Source organism: Lithobates pipiens, unplaced genomic scaffold, assembly GCF_037356315.1.
Source record: "Lithobates pipiens isolate NorthernLeopardFrog02 unplaced genomic scaffold, aLitPip1_a1.2 Scaffold_27, whole genome shotgun sequence".
NCBI lineage: Eukaryota > Metazoa > Chordata > Amphibia > Anura > Ranidae > Lithobates > Lithobates pipiens.
In genome coordinates this window covers 181,905,302-181,919,010 of record NW_027507788.1, presented here as the reverse complement: position 1 = coordinate 181,919,010, position 13,709 = coordinate 181,905,302, and the positions used below count along the sequence as shown (strand labels likewise).

The 13,709-nt window shown below is 40.7% G+C and overlaps 1 protein-coding gene across 2 annotated transcripts in view; it reads right to left on the bottom strand.

Moving 5' to 3' along the window:
• EXOSC10 (exosome component 10) overlaps nucleotides 1-6,196 on the bottom strand; it is a 36,517-nt gene extending 30,321 nt beyond the window's left edge. For both annotated transcript variants that reach the window (XM_077457976.1, XM_077457977.1), the window contains exons 1-3: nucleotides 6,050-6,196; nucleotides 2,554-2,690; nucleotides 512-635 (exon numbers count right to left, since the gene is read on the bottom strand). In XM_077457976.1, coding sequence (XP_077314102.1) covers nucleotides 512-635; nucleotides 2,554-2,690; nucleotides 6,050-6,139 — 351 coding nt within the window. In that variant the 5' untranslated portion in view covers nucleotides 6,140-6,196. The remainder of the gene's footprint in view (nucleotides 1-511; nucleotides 636-2,553; nucleotides 2,691-6,049) is intronic.
• Between the last annotated feature and the right edge of the window lie 7,513 nt (nucleotides 6,197-13,709).

The window sequence follows — 13,709 nt, the reverse complement described above, 5'->3', positions numbered from 1 at the left end:
GCTGTGACTTCCTGATGCGCATGCACAAGCAGCAGCCTGCAGTGAGACTGTTCCTACAGCCTCCTGGAGTATGATCCCAGGAGGCTGCTGGAAGTCAATAGAAACTCAGATAACTAGTTCCACAGTGACTTCTATTGTATGCAGTACCGGATGTGGCCAGAGGTAGGGGAGTGCCAGAGACACTTGAAAACCAATTGGATGCACTCGGAAACACCCGAAGAGGCTCGAAAACAGTCCGTTCCCGAGTGGCTTTGAGTGTCACCGGCGCCCCCGCACCTTTGGCCAAATGCAGTACTGCACACCACAAAAGCTTGAATCCTGCTCGTTTTGCGATACAACGCTTGCAAACCGAGTCAGGATTCTTCAAAATTAATAGCTCCTATTGCAAAACGCTCTTTAACCGCATTACCCACAATCCAAGGTATTATTGTATAGGTTTAATTTTTTACTTCATAGTGCTATATATTGGTATTATTCTTATATATAGTTGGCTACAAAAGTAAGCACCCACCACTCTCTCCAGAATGGCGTCATTAGCATCCACCAGCAAATCCATCTTGTCTTCCAGGGCACTGTCCTTATTGCGATGCCCGGTGTAACTGCGGCAGCCATGATACTGCATAATCCGACTCATGCTGCGTGTGAAGACCACCAGATCCAAAAGAAAGTAAAAACAAAACCCGGGACATTAATGAAGAAGATAAGGAAGGAGTTATTGCTTATGCTGTACATTGTTCTTGGTAGATGTAAAAGTAAGCAAAATTAAAAAAAAAAAAAAAAAAAACATCTCCCTCAAGGCCAGTGTTTCTCAAATAAACAGGATATAGAACCCTGTGGCGCCTCCTGAAGTTGCTAGGGGTTCCTAAGGCAGTGGCAACTTTATCTCCCATCTACAATGACACCAAATACAGAGTGCCAATTTGCCATGGACCACCAAAGTATTGTTTTTTTTTTCTCCTTTAAAAATAACAAACATGCTACACTTACCTGCTCTGTGTAGTGGTTTTGCACACAGCAGCCCTGATCCTCCTCTTCTCAGGTCCCTCCCTCCCTCCCGTTAAGTGCTCCCACAGCAAGCATCTTGCTATGGGGGCACCCGAGCCGTGTCACAGCTCCGTGTGTTAATTCAGACACGGAGCCGCTGCCCAGCCCCGCCCCTCTCTCTACTCATTGGCTCACTGATTTTGACTTTTGACAGCAGTGGGAGCCAATGGCACTTCTCTGCTGTTTCAGCCAATGGGGGGGGGGGGGGAAGAGTCCCAGACAGCCAAGTCGCTCCTGCAACAATTGCTGGATAGAGATGGGGGACAGCATTAGGGGGGCTGCTGCACACAGAAGGCTTTTTCTCTATAAGGCATAGAATACCTAAAAAAATAAAAATAAATAAATAAAACCTTCTGCCTTTACAAACAATTGAAAATACACTAGTAGAATTGAATTCAACCTTTTTTCGTTGTAAGATAGAAAAACAAACTATTAGTGGGATCAAATCAACGTTTGTTTTTAATTTCAGTGAAGAGAACATTTAAAGGGGTAGGATGTAAATCTAAAAATGTATCAGTGAACGTGCATTTCTTTTTATAGTCCATTTATTCCAAATGTTAATGGAAAACAAAACCTTGAACTAAATTAATTAGATATTAATGTATTGCATTTTTTTATTTATTTTTTTGGAATCATACTTACCCTAGGTGGATGCAGCATTGATCCTACGCTGCATTGGTCCCCTGCTGGCTCTAACACTGAAAACCGAGCAAACATCGCCGATTTCTCGGTTTCTCAAAGCTCTGTCAGCAGAGAGCCAGTGACTATCAGTCACTGGCTCCCTGCTCTAAACCTCCCCCTGTGCTCGCTCACTGGAGCACTGGGCTGTGAAGGGGCAGAAATGGGGGGGGCTCAGGCTCTCAGTGCCTCACCGAGAGGCTGAGCTAGGTGACAGTCAATGTGTGCAAATCCCGGGCCTGGACCGGCTCTGTGACATCAATCGCCAGTGGGCTTCAGCCTGCTGAAAACGGGTCACAGGTGTGCATAACAACCTGCACTCCTGTGATCCACAGCCAAACAAGCTTTAGCTTTACTTTCCCTTTAGTGAGTGTGAGTGTGTGTACACAGATATTAAATTATAATTATGTAGTCATTTCAAGGTCTTTACCAAAAATAATTCTGTTATACACAGCAGGTGGGTGTAAATCTGTTGTGGAGGTCAAATATGCAATTTTTTTTCTTGTATTGAAAACTTTCTACAACATATAAAGCAAACGTACTACAAGCTGTATGTATAATTAGACTTATCTGGAGTTCCTTTGAACCTATTTTTTTTTAAACAGGTTCCTCTGGGGTATAAAAAAAAAAAAAAAAAAAAAAAAAAGGGGGGGAGGTTGGGAAAGACCAAGCTTGTCTGGCCAAACTAAAGAAGGAACAGTCAATCAAAACTCAGTCCGGTATTTTTTGCTGTGCCCCAGAGTCTAAAAATAAAACTTTCAGAGCCAGTCTGAGCAAAGACCACCTCCTCATTAAACCTCTGTGTGTCTCTAACAGGCGGTAATGACGTACCAGTGAAGCAGGCGGTCGCCCTGTGTTTCGCAGAAGGAGCGGAAACCGGGAAAGCTGCGATAGAAGTCATACTCATCTCCAGACTGTGGAAGACCGGTCGATGACTTTGTGGTGGCGACGACCTTCCCCAGAGCATACTGCAAGAAACAAACCAATGAGAAAATGGCAGTCTATGTCATAAACAGTGCGAGAATAGTCCAGGACAGTACATAGGCTAAGCCCAGCACAGAGTACAGTACACAGTTCTTTGCCCCGCAGTGATAATAGTGCAGTACAATCACAGCCCAGTAGGGCAGAAATAATTGGCAAATCAATTATAATTTATATGCTAAATAATTGTCAATTATTTTATCAATTAGTTGGCCTGCATACAGAAAACATTGTTTACATATCAGTATACACAGTGCAGTAGGTATTAGGTACACCCTGCTAGTACCGGGTTGGACCCCCTTTTCCCCTTCATGGCATAGATTCAACAAAGTGTCGGAAACATTCCTCAGAGATTTTGCTCCATATTGACACAATACCATCACTCTGTTGCTGCAGATTTGTCGGCTGCACATCTATGATGCGAATCTCCTGTCCCAATACATCCCAATGAGATGTGGTGAGTGTGGAGGCCATTGGAGGACAGGGACGTCATTGTCCAGTGGTGAGATGATCTGAGCTTTGTGACATGGTGCATTATCCTGCTGGAAGGAGCCAACAGAAGATGAGTACACTGCAGTCAAAGGAATGGACATGGTCATCAATAGTCAAAGTCAGCTTTGTTTAAGCGCCACGGTAGGCCGTGGCATTTAAACGAAGAGTTGGTACTAAGGAGACAAAACGTATGCCAAGAAAATATCCACCACCAGTCTGAACTGGTGATACAGGGCAGGATGGATCTATGCTTTCATGTTTACACCAAATTCTGACCCGACCATCTGAATGTCACAGCTGAAGCCCCGACTCATCAGACCGGGCAACGTTTTTCCAATCTTCTATTGTCCAATTTTAGTGAGCCTGTGCAAATTGTAGCCTCAGTTTCCTGTTCTTAGCTAACGGGAGTGTCACCCGGTGTGGTCTTCTGCTGCTGTAGCCCATCTGCTTCAAGGTTGGATGTGTTGTGTGTTCAGAAATGGTATTCTGCATACCTTGGCTGTAACGAGCGGTTATTTGAGTTACTGTTGCCCTTCTATCATCTCAAACCAGTCTGCCCATTCTCCTCTGACATCAACAAGGAATTTCATCCACACAACTCCCGCTCACTGGATATTTTCTCTGACCAGTCTCTGTAAATCCTAGAGATGGTTCTAGAGATCAGCAGTTTTTGAATCAGATCAGTTTATCTGGCACCAACAACAGTGCCCCGTTTAAGTAGTGAGTGTACAGCTTGTATAACAGGGTAAATTTGCTGTCCCCTCAAAATAACTCAACACACAGCCATTAATGTCTAAACCGCTGGTAACAAAAGTGAGTACATCCCTAAGTGAAAATGTCCAAATTGGGCCCAAAGTGTCAATATTTTGTGTGGCCACCATTATTTTCCAGCACTGCCTTAACCCTCTTGGGCCTGGAGTTCACCAGAGCTTCACAGGTTACCACTGGAGTCCTCTTCCCCTCCTCCATGATGACATCACAGAGCTGGTGAATGTTAGAGATCTTGCGCTCCTCCACCTTCCGGTTGAGGATGCCCCACAGATGCTCAATAGGGTTTAGGTCTGGAGACATGCTTGGCCAGTCCATCACCTTTACCCTCAAGGGGGTCACTGGTGTTATTGGGGAGTGAATACAATAATGTAAGGGAACAGTGATATAAAGGTTCCCCCTTATATCAGTAACCCCCCTTACATTAGTGTATTCACGCTGCAGAAGGTGGACTCTGGTCAGTGGTCATTTTGGAGGTGTGTTTGGGGTCACCGTTATGTTGGAATACTGCCCTGAAGGGAGGGGATCATACTCTGCTTCTGTATGTCACAGTACATGTTGGCATTCATGGTTCCCTCAATGAACTGTAGCTCCCCAGTGCCGGTGTTCTGGCAGATAGTGTCCTGCCATCATATAGTGTCCGCTGTGTACTGCGCATGCGCAGTATGGGGCAGAAGAAGCTTCGGAAAATCTCCGAAGCTGAACGGCGCCTGCGCCGTGAGTGGAGGTGGTATCCCCACCATCCAAGAGGACATAGGGTTGTGAAAATTAGATGGCCGCTCGCCACGCTTCGGGCTCGCTGCGCTCGGCTCTTTTATATTCCTACTCTATGTCCACTTGGATGGTGGGGATAGAACCTGGACTCACGGCGCAGGCGCTGTTCATCTTCGGCTATTTTCGGAATCTGTGTTGCTGTGTACTGAGCATGCACAGTACACAGAGGACACTATCTGATGGGGGACCTTATATGATAGGACACCGGCAGCACTAATGCAGCCCCAAACCATGCCAGGGGTAGATCCAGGGGGGGGGGGGGCAAAGGGGAAATTGCCCCCTCCGAGAATTGCAGATGAATACGGCCGGGTGGGTGCCAGCGCGGCCAGTTCCGCGTGTGCCTGCGCTGAGTGCTGGTGAGTGGACGGGTGAGGGGGGGGGGGGGGGGGGGCAGCTGGGCGGCTTAGGGTCTGAGGGCTGCTAGCCAATCAGGAAGCCAGCGGGAAGGGGAGCAGGGAGATGACGGCATCTCTCACTGCCCTGCATCCCTCCAGTTCGGCCCTCACTGTGCAGGAAGCTGTGTGCAGCAGAGAGATTACATCATCTCTCTGCTGCCTATCTTCACTCTGGGACACAACAAAAGACCACCTTAGCAGAAAAGTGACACAGTAGATGACAATCTGCAATGTGTGGCAGGTGACATTCCGCATTTGGTGACAAGTGACGTGGCAAGTGACAGTCTGCAATGTGTGGCAGGCGACGTGGCCAGTATGAGAGAGTTAGAGTGATAACGCAAAATGTAACACACCTGCTCCCCATTCACACCTGAGACCTTGTAACACTAACAAGTCACATGAAACCGGGGAGGGAAAATGGCTATTTGGGCCCAATTTAGACATTCTCCCTCAGGGGTGTACTCACTTTTGTTGCCAGTGGTTTAGACATTAATGGCTGTGTGTTGAGTTATTTTGAGGGGACAGCAAATTTACACTGTTATACAAGCTGTACACTCACTACTTTACATTGTAGACAAGTGTCATTTCTTCAGTGTTGTCACATGAAAAGATAGAAGAAAATATTTACACAAATGTGAGGGGGTGTACTCACTTATGTGAGATACTGTGTATATATATATATTCAAAATTAATTTGTTTTAGATGTTACATTTTATCTAGACTGCACTGCACACGGGGGTGCTATCAGATAGGCTGTATTGGGGGAGGGGGGGGGGGGTTAGGGTGCTTGTTGGGCAGTGGCAGGTTAAGGGGGGGGTGGGGGGGGAAATTAGGGTTCTAAGCAGGCGGTATGGGGGGGATTTCCCCTCATGAATCTCTATAAATACCCCCCGGAAGTGATCTCAGTACTTAGGCACCTTCACAAAGCTCTCGGTGTCGGGATATCCCGGGAACAGTCCCGCTTCCTCCTCCATCTTGCTCGTCATACCACCTACGGGCGCCGCCATGCTGCCACCGAGTACCGAGCGCGGTCATAAAAGTGGGACCGGTCAACGGACTTTGACGTCACGCGCCTGCCCTCCTTTACGCGGCCATGTTTGTTGAGGGCAGTGCTGGAATCCTCCCTCTGTGATGTGTTCGGGAAATTCCTTGTCTTTGGAGAATTACTTTTACCGCTCCTGATCGGCCGATTTCTGGGGATATCGCTCCATGCTCCATCTTAGTAGAATTGTTCCTGGAAACCTGCCCACAATTCCCTCCTATTATGATGCCCATTCTGCTGGTTTTAGTTATTTGGTGAAAAGCTTAAAAATGACTAAATAAAGTTTTTGAACAATAATGATGATGATGATGATGACAACAATGATGACGATTACGACAATGATGAAGATGATGACTATGGCAACAATGATGATGATGATGACGACGACGACGACGATGATGGTGATGACATCAATGACGATGGCAACAATGATGATGATGACAACAATGATGGCGCAGACGTCGACAATGACGATGATGATGACGACAACAATGATGACAATGGCGATGACAAGGATGACAATGACGTCAATGACGATGATGATGATGATGACAACAATAATGATGATGATGATGACAACAATGATGATGACAATGATGATGATGACGACGACAATGATGATGGCGATAACGACAATGATGATGATGGCGACGACAATGATGATGATGGCAACGACAGTGATGATGATGACGACAATGATGATGATGGCGATGACGACAATGATGACGATGACGACAATGATGACGATGACGACAATGATGATGATGACGACAATGATGATGACAATGATGATGACGACAATGATGACGATGACGACAATGATGACGACGATGACGACAATGATGATGGTGATGACAACAATGATGACGACGACAATGATGATGATGACGACAATGATGATGATGACGACAATGATGACAACAATGATGGCGCATACGACAATGATGAAGATGATGATGGCGATGACTATGGCAACAATGATGACAACAACAACAATGATGACGATGACAATGATGATGACGACGATGATGGCGATGACATCAATGACAATGATGACGATGGCGACAATGATGATGATGACAACAATGATGGCGCAGACGTCGACAATGACGATGATGATGACGACAACAATGATGACAATGACGACGACAAGGATGACAATGACGTCAATGACGATGATGATGATGACGACAATAATGATGATGATGACAATGATGATGATGACAACAATTATGGCGATGACGATGATGGTGATGACGACAACAATGATGACAATGACGACATCAATGATGATGATGACGACAATGATGAAGACAATGATGATGATGACAACAATGATGATGATGATGACGACGACAATGATGATGGCGATAACGACAATGATGATGATGGCGACGACAATGATGATGATGGCGATAACGACAATGATGACGATGACGACAATGATGATGACGATGACGACAATGATGACGATGACGACAATGATGATGACGATGACGACAATGATGATGATGACGACAATGATGATGATGATGATGACAATGATGATGACGATGACGACAATGATGATGGTGATGACGAGAATGATGATGACGACGACGATGATGGCGATGACATCAATGACGACAATGATGATGATGATGATGACGACAATGATGATGATGACAACAATGATGGCGCAGACGTTGACAATGACGATGATGATGACGACAACAATGATGACAATGACGACATCAATGATGATGATGACGACAATGATGAAGACAATGATGATGATGACAACAATGATGATGATGATGACGACGACAATGATGATGGCGATAACGACAATGATGATGATGGCGACGACAATGATGATGATGGCGATAACGACAATGATGACGATGACGACAATGATGATGACGATGACGACAATGATGACGATGACGACAATGATGATGACGATGACGACAATGATGATGATGACGACAATGATGATGATGATGATGACAATGATGATGACGATGACGACAATGATGATGGTGATGACGAGAATGATGATGACGACGACGATGATGGCGATGACATCAATGACGACAATGATGATGATGATGATGACGACAATGATGATGATGACAACAATGATGGCGCAGACGTCGACAATGACGATGATGATGACGACAACAATGATGGCGCAGACGTTGACAATGACGATGATGATGACGACAACAATGATGACAATGACGACGACAAGGATGATGATGATGATGATGACGACGACAATAATGATGATGATGATGACAACAATGATGGCGATGACGACGACGATGATGGTGATGACGATGATGACGACAACAATGATGACAATGACGACATCAATGATGATGATGACGACAATGATGATGATGATGACAACAATGCTGGAGATGATGACAATGATGATAATGATGACGACGACAATGATGATGGCGATAACGACAATGATGATGATGGCGACGACAATGATGATGATGGCGACGACAGTGATGATGATGATGATGACAACAATGACGACAATGATGATGATGGCGATGACGACAATGATGACAACAATGATGATGATGACGACAATGATGACGATGATGACAACAATGATGATGATGACGACGATGACGACAATGATGATGGTGATGACAACAATGATGACATTGATGGTGATGATGATGATGACGATGACAATGATGATGACGGCGACGATGATGATGATGACGACAATGATGATGGTGATGACAACAATGATGACATTGATGATGGCGGTGACGTCAATGATGACGATGACGACAATGATGATGATGATGACGACAATGGTGACGATGATGATGATGACAATGATGAAGACAATGATGACGATAACAATGATGAGGACGATGATGATGACAACAACAATGATGATGATGACGACAATGATGATGATGGCGACAACAATGATGATGATGACAACAATGACGACAATGATGAGGATGGCGACAACAATGATGATGATGACAACAATGACGACAATGATGATGACAATGATGATGACAACAATTATGATGGTGATGACAACAATGATGACATTGATGGTGATGATGAAGATGACGATGATGATGATGATGATGACGATGATGATGATGATGATGACAATGATGATGACGATGAAGACAATGATGATGGTGATGACAACAATGATGACATTGATGATGATGATGATGATGACAATGATGATGACGACGAAGATGATGATGACAATGAGGATGATGGCGATGATGATGACAATGAGGATGACGACGATGATGATGATTACAATGAGGATGATGATAATGAGGATGATGATGACAATGAGGATGACGATGACAATGAGGATGACGATGGATGTAATAAAGAATCATTGTCCTGACTGTTAATAATGATCCAGGGGGCCAGACAGAGAGAACCGGTGAAACAAACAACAGAGACTCCATCACCAGACCAATTGATTCACCACCATTCTCCTCATAGGATCCCCCCCCCTCCACATTAAGGCCGCGTACACACGCGGGGACTGTTCGCCCAACTTTGTCCGCTGAACAGTGTTTCGGCGGACAGTCCGCTCGTGTGTGGGCTTTCAGCGGACAGTTTCAGCGAACAGTCCGCTGAACAAGGTTTTTCGGAAATTCCGTAAAACTGTCCGCTGAAACTTTGTTTCAGCGAACAGTCCCCTCGTGTGTAGGCTTGTTCGTCAAACTAAGTTCCGCGCATGCTCAGAAAGGATTTACACACCGAGGTTTGCATTGCAGTGTATTGGACGTCGTTTTCTAGTCCCGTCGTACGTGCCGTTCACGTCATCGCGCACGGTTTCAGCAAACTGTTCGTCCGTCGTGTGTGGCCATGTCCGTCCATGCTAATTTTGAGCGGACTGTTTGCCGAAACTGTTTGACGGACAAAGTTGGGCGAACAGTCCCCGCGTGTGTACGCGGCCTAATAGAGGACGCATTCATACGTGCCGCTATTATTGCCACCCCTCTTAAAAGTGATATGTGTGGATCGCTTTTGACAAGAGGTGATATGTCGCCACCTCAATGCCCCTTATGCTCTGCCTCCACACGACTGGTCTTTCCATATGAATAAACTCTGATGGTCTTTCTGACGGAGTTCTGCTGAAACTGTCTCGTCTACACACGATCACACCAAAGTCCGACCGTCAAGAACGCGGTGACGTACAACACGTACGATGGGACTAGAAAAAGGAAGTTCAATAGCCAGTAGCCAATAGCTTCCCTTGCGTCGTTTTTGGTCCGTCTGAACAGCATACAGGCGAACGGTTTTCCTGATAGGAATTGATTCCTTTGGAAAGATTTATAACATGTTCTATTTCTAGGTCCCTCAGACTTTTTGAAAAAAAAAGTCAGATGAAGCCCACACACAATTGGAATATCCGATGAAATGATTCCGTCTGACCTTTTCTGCTGGAAAGTCCAACTGTGTACACATGGCATTAGTGCTCATTCGCATGTATGGTTGGGGAGGGGGGGCAGTAAAACCAGGCAGTTGAGCGGGAGTTATGTCAGCCTGAACACTTACATACAGCCACATAATGAATCATAGAAATCAGCATCCAACGAACTACAATTCCTATAAGGATTACGCATGCCTAGTGATGTCATGTATTCTGACTCGAACTTACGCGTTTCATCACAAATTATGTCATCAGGGACACAGAAGAGACACGAGTCCCCACATCTCTTTATATTGTCATTGCTGAAATGTCATGACATCACCACGCATGCTAGATAGGTAATGTAGTTTGTTGGATGCTGATTTCTGTGTACATGTTTGTAAGTGATTTTTAACGAGGGATGCCCCGATACCTGTTTTTGGAGTGAGTACGAGTATCGATATCTGTGCTTAAGTATACTGATACCGATACATTTGTGGTGCGATTTGAGCCCATACAAGATGAATGAGCTCAAATCGCACCACAATAAAACTCCATGTGATTTGAACAAGAATGCATTGTGATTCCTGTCCAAATTGCATGTGGTTTCCCACCCCGCTCCTGTGTGAGCCCAGGCTGAAGTCACTATAACACACCTGGGTTTACAGAGGAGCGGCAAACTGCATGCGATTCTTTGCAGTAGACATGTGCAATTTGTTTCGTTCCGAAATTGTTTTTCGACAAAATTCAACAAATTCAGAAAGACTCGAATTTACAAAAACCCGCTTAACAAATTCATTCGGAAATTCTAAATTTTAAAATTCAAAAGAGCGAAAACTTTAAATAATAAGTAACAATTTTAACTATTACTAATTATTAAATTATAGGTAATATAATACTTAGTAATATATAGGAATTTAATACTTAGTAATATATAGGAAATTTAATACTTAGTAATATATAGGAATTTAATACTTAGTAATATATAGGTAATTTAATGCTTAGTAATTTATAGGAATTTAATACTTAGTAATATATAGGTAATTTAATACTTAGTAATATATAGGAATTTAATATTTCGTAATATATAGGTAATTTAATACTTAGTAATATATAGGAATTTAATACTTAGTAATATATAGGTAATTTAATGCTTAGTAATTTATAGGAATTTAATACTTAATAATATATAGGTAATTTAATACTTAGTAATATATAAGAATTTAATACTTAGTAATATATAGGTAATTTAATACTTGGTAATATATAGGAATTTAATACTTAGTAATATATAGGTAATTTAATACTTAGTAATATATAGGAATTTAATACTTAGTAATATATAGGTAATTTAATGCTTAGTAATTTATAGGAATTTAATACTTAGTAATATATAGGTAATTTAATACTTAGTAATATATAGGAATTTAATACTTAGTAATATATAGGTAATTTAATGCTTAGTAATTTATAGGAATTTAATACTTAATAATATATAGGTAATTTAATACTTAGTAATATATAAGAATTTAATACTTAGTAATATATAGGTAATTTAATACTTGGTAATATATAGGAATTTAATACTTAGTAATATATAGGTAATTTAATACTTAGTAATATATAGGAATTTAATATTTAGTAATATATAGGAATTTAATACTTAGTAATATATAGGAATTTAATACTTAGTAATATATAGGAATTTAATACTTAGTAATATATAGGTAATTTAATGCTTAGTAATTTATAGGAATTTAATACTTAGTAATATATAGGTAATTTAATACTTAGTAATATATAGGAATTTAATATTTAGTAATATATAGGTAATTTAATACTTAGTAATATATAGGAATTTAATACTTAGTAATATATAGGTAATTTAATACTTAGTAATATATAGGAATTTAATATTTAGTAATATATAGGAATTTAATACTTAGTAATATATAGGAATTTAATACTTAGTAATATATAGGTAATTTAATGCTTAGTAATTTATAGGAATTTAATACTTAGTAATATATAGGTAATTTAATACTTAGTAATATATAGGAATTTAATATTTAGTAATATATAGGTAATTTAATACTTAGTAATATATAGGAATTTAATACTTAGTAATATATAGGTAATTTAATGCTTAGTAATTTATAGGAATTTAATACTTAGTAATATATAGGTAATTTAATACTTAGTAATATATAGGAATTTAATACTTAGTAATATATAGGTAATTTAATGCTTAGTAATTTATAGGAATTTAATAATAATATATAGGTAATTTAATACTTAGTAATATATAAGAATTTAATACTTAGTAATATATAGGTAATTTAATACTTGGTAATATATAGGAATTTAATACTTAGTAATATATAGGATAATACTTGGTAATATATAGGAATTTAATACTTGGTAATATATAGGTCATTTAATACTTGGTAATATATAAGAATTTAATACTTGGTAATATATAGGAATTTAATACTTAGTAATATATAGGTCATTTAATACTTAGTAATATATAGGTTATTTAATACTTAGTAGTATATATAGGAATTTCCTTTCAAATTTGGCTGTTAGTGAATGTAACGAATACAAATTTATCCTAAGTTGTGAATTATCCGAAATAACAAATGCCACATCTAAATTAATAGAACATAACAAATTAATGATAATAAATAATAATAATTTAAAAAAATATTATAATTAATATTATTAATTTGTTACATTTCATTCATTTAGATGCAGCATTCATTATTTCGGATAATTTGTAACTTCGGATAAATTCGTATTTGTTACCTTTATTAGTAGCCAAATTTGAAAGGAAATTCCAATACCTATAATTTAATACTTATGCTGGCCATATATGGATTGAAAATTGTTTGTCAAAAACTTTTGGAATTTAAAAAAAATCTGTCGAACGTGCATGCGATAAACGCCAATCATTGTATAAATAGATGTCGCCCAATTATCAACATATTTTTTTCTCTACTAATTTTGGGATGTGGAGACCTCAAACATCTGATCCTGCAGGTCTTGGAATCTTTTTTTAAATTTAATTATCGACATATTATCGATGGATAACAACATAAACTGTAGATTTTTCATCGACCGA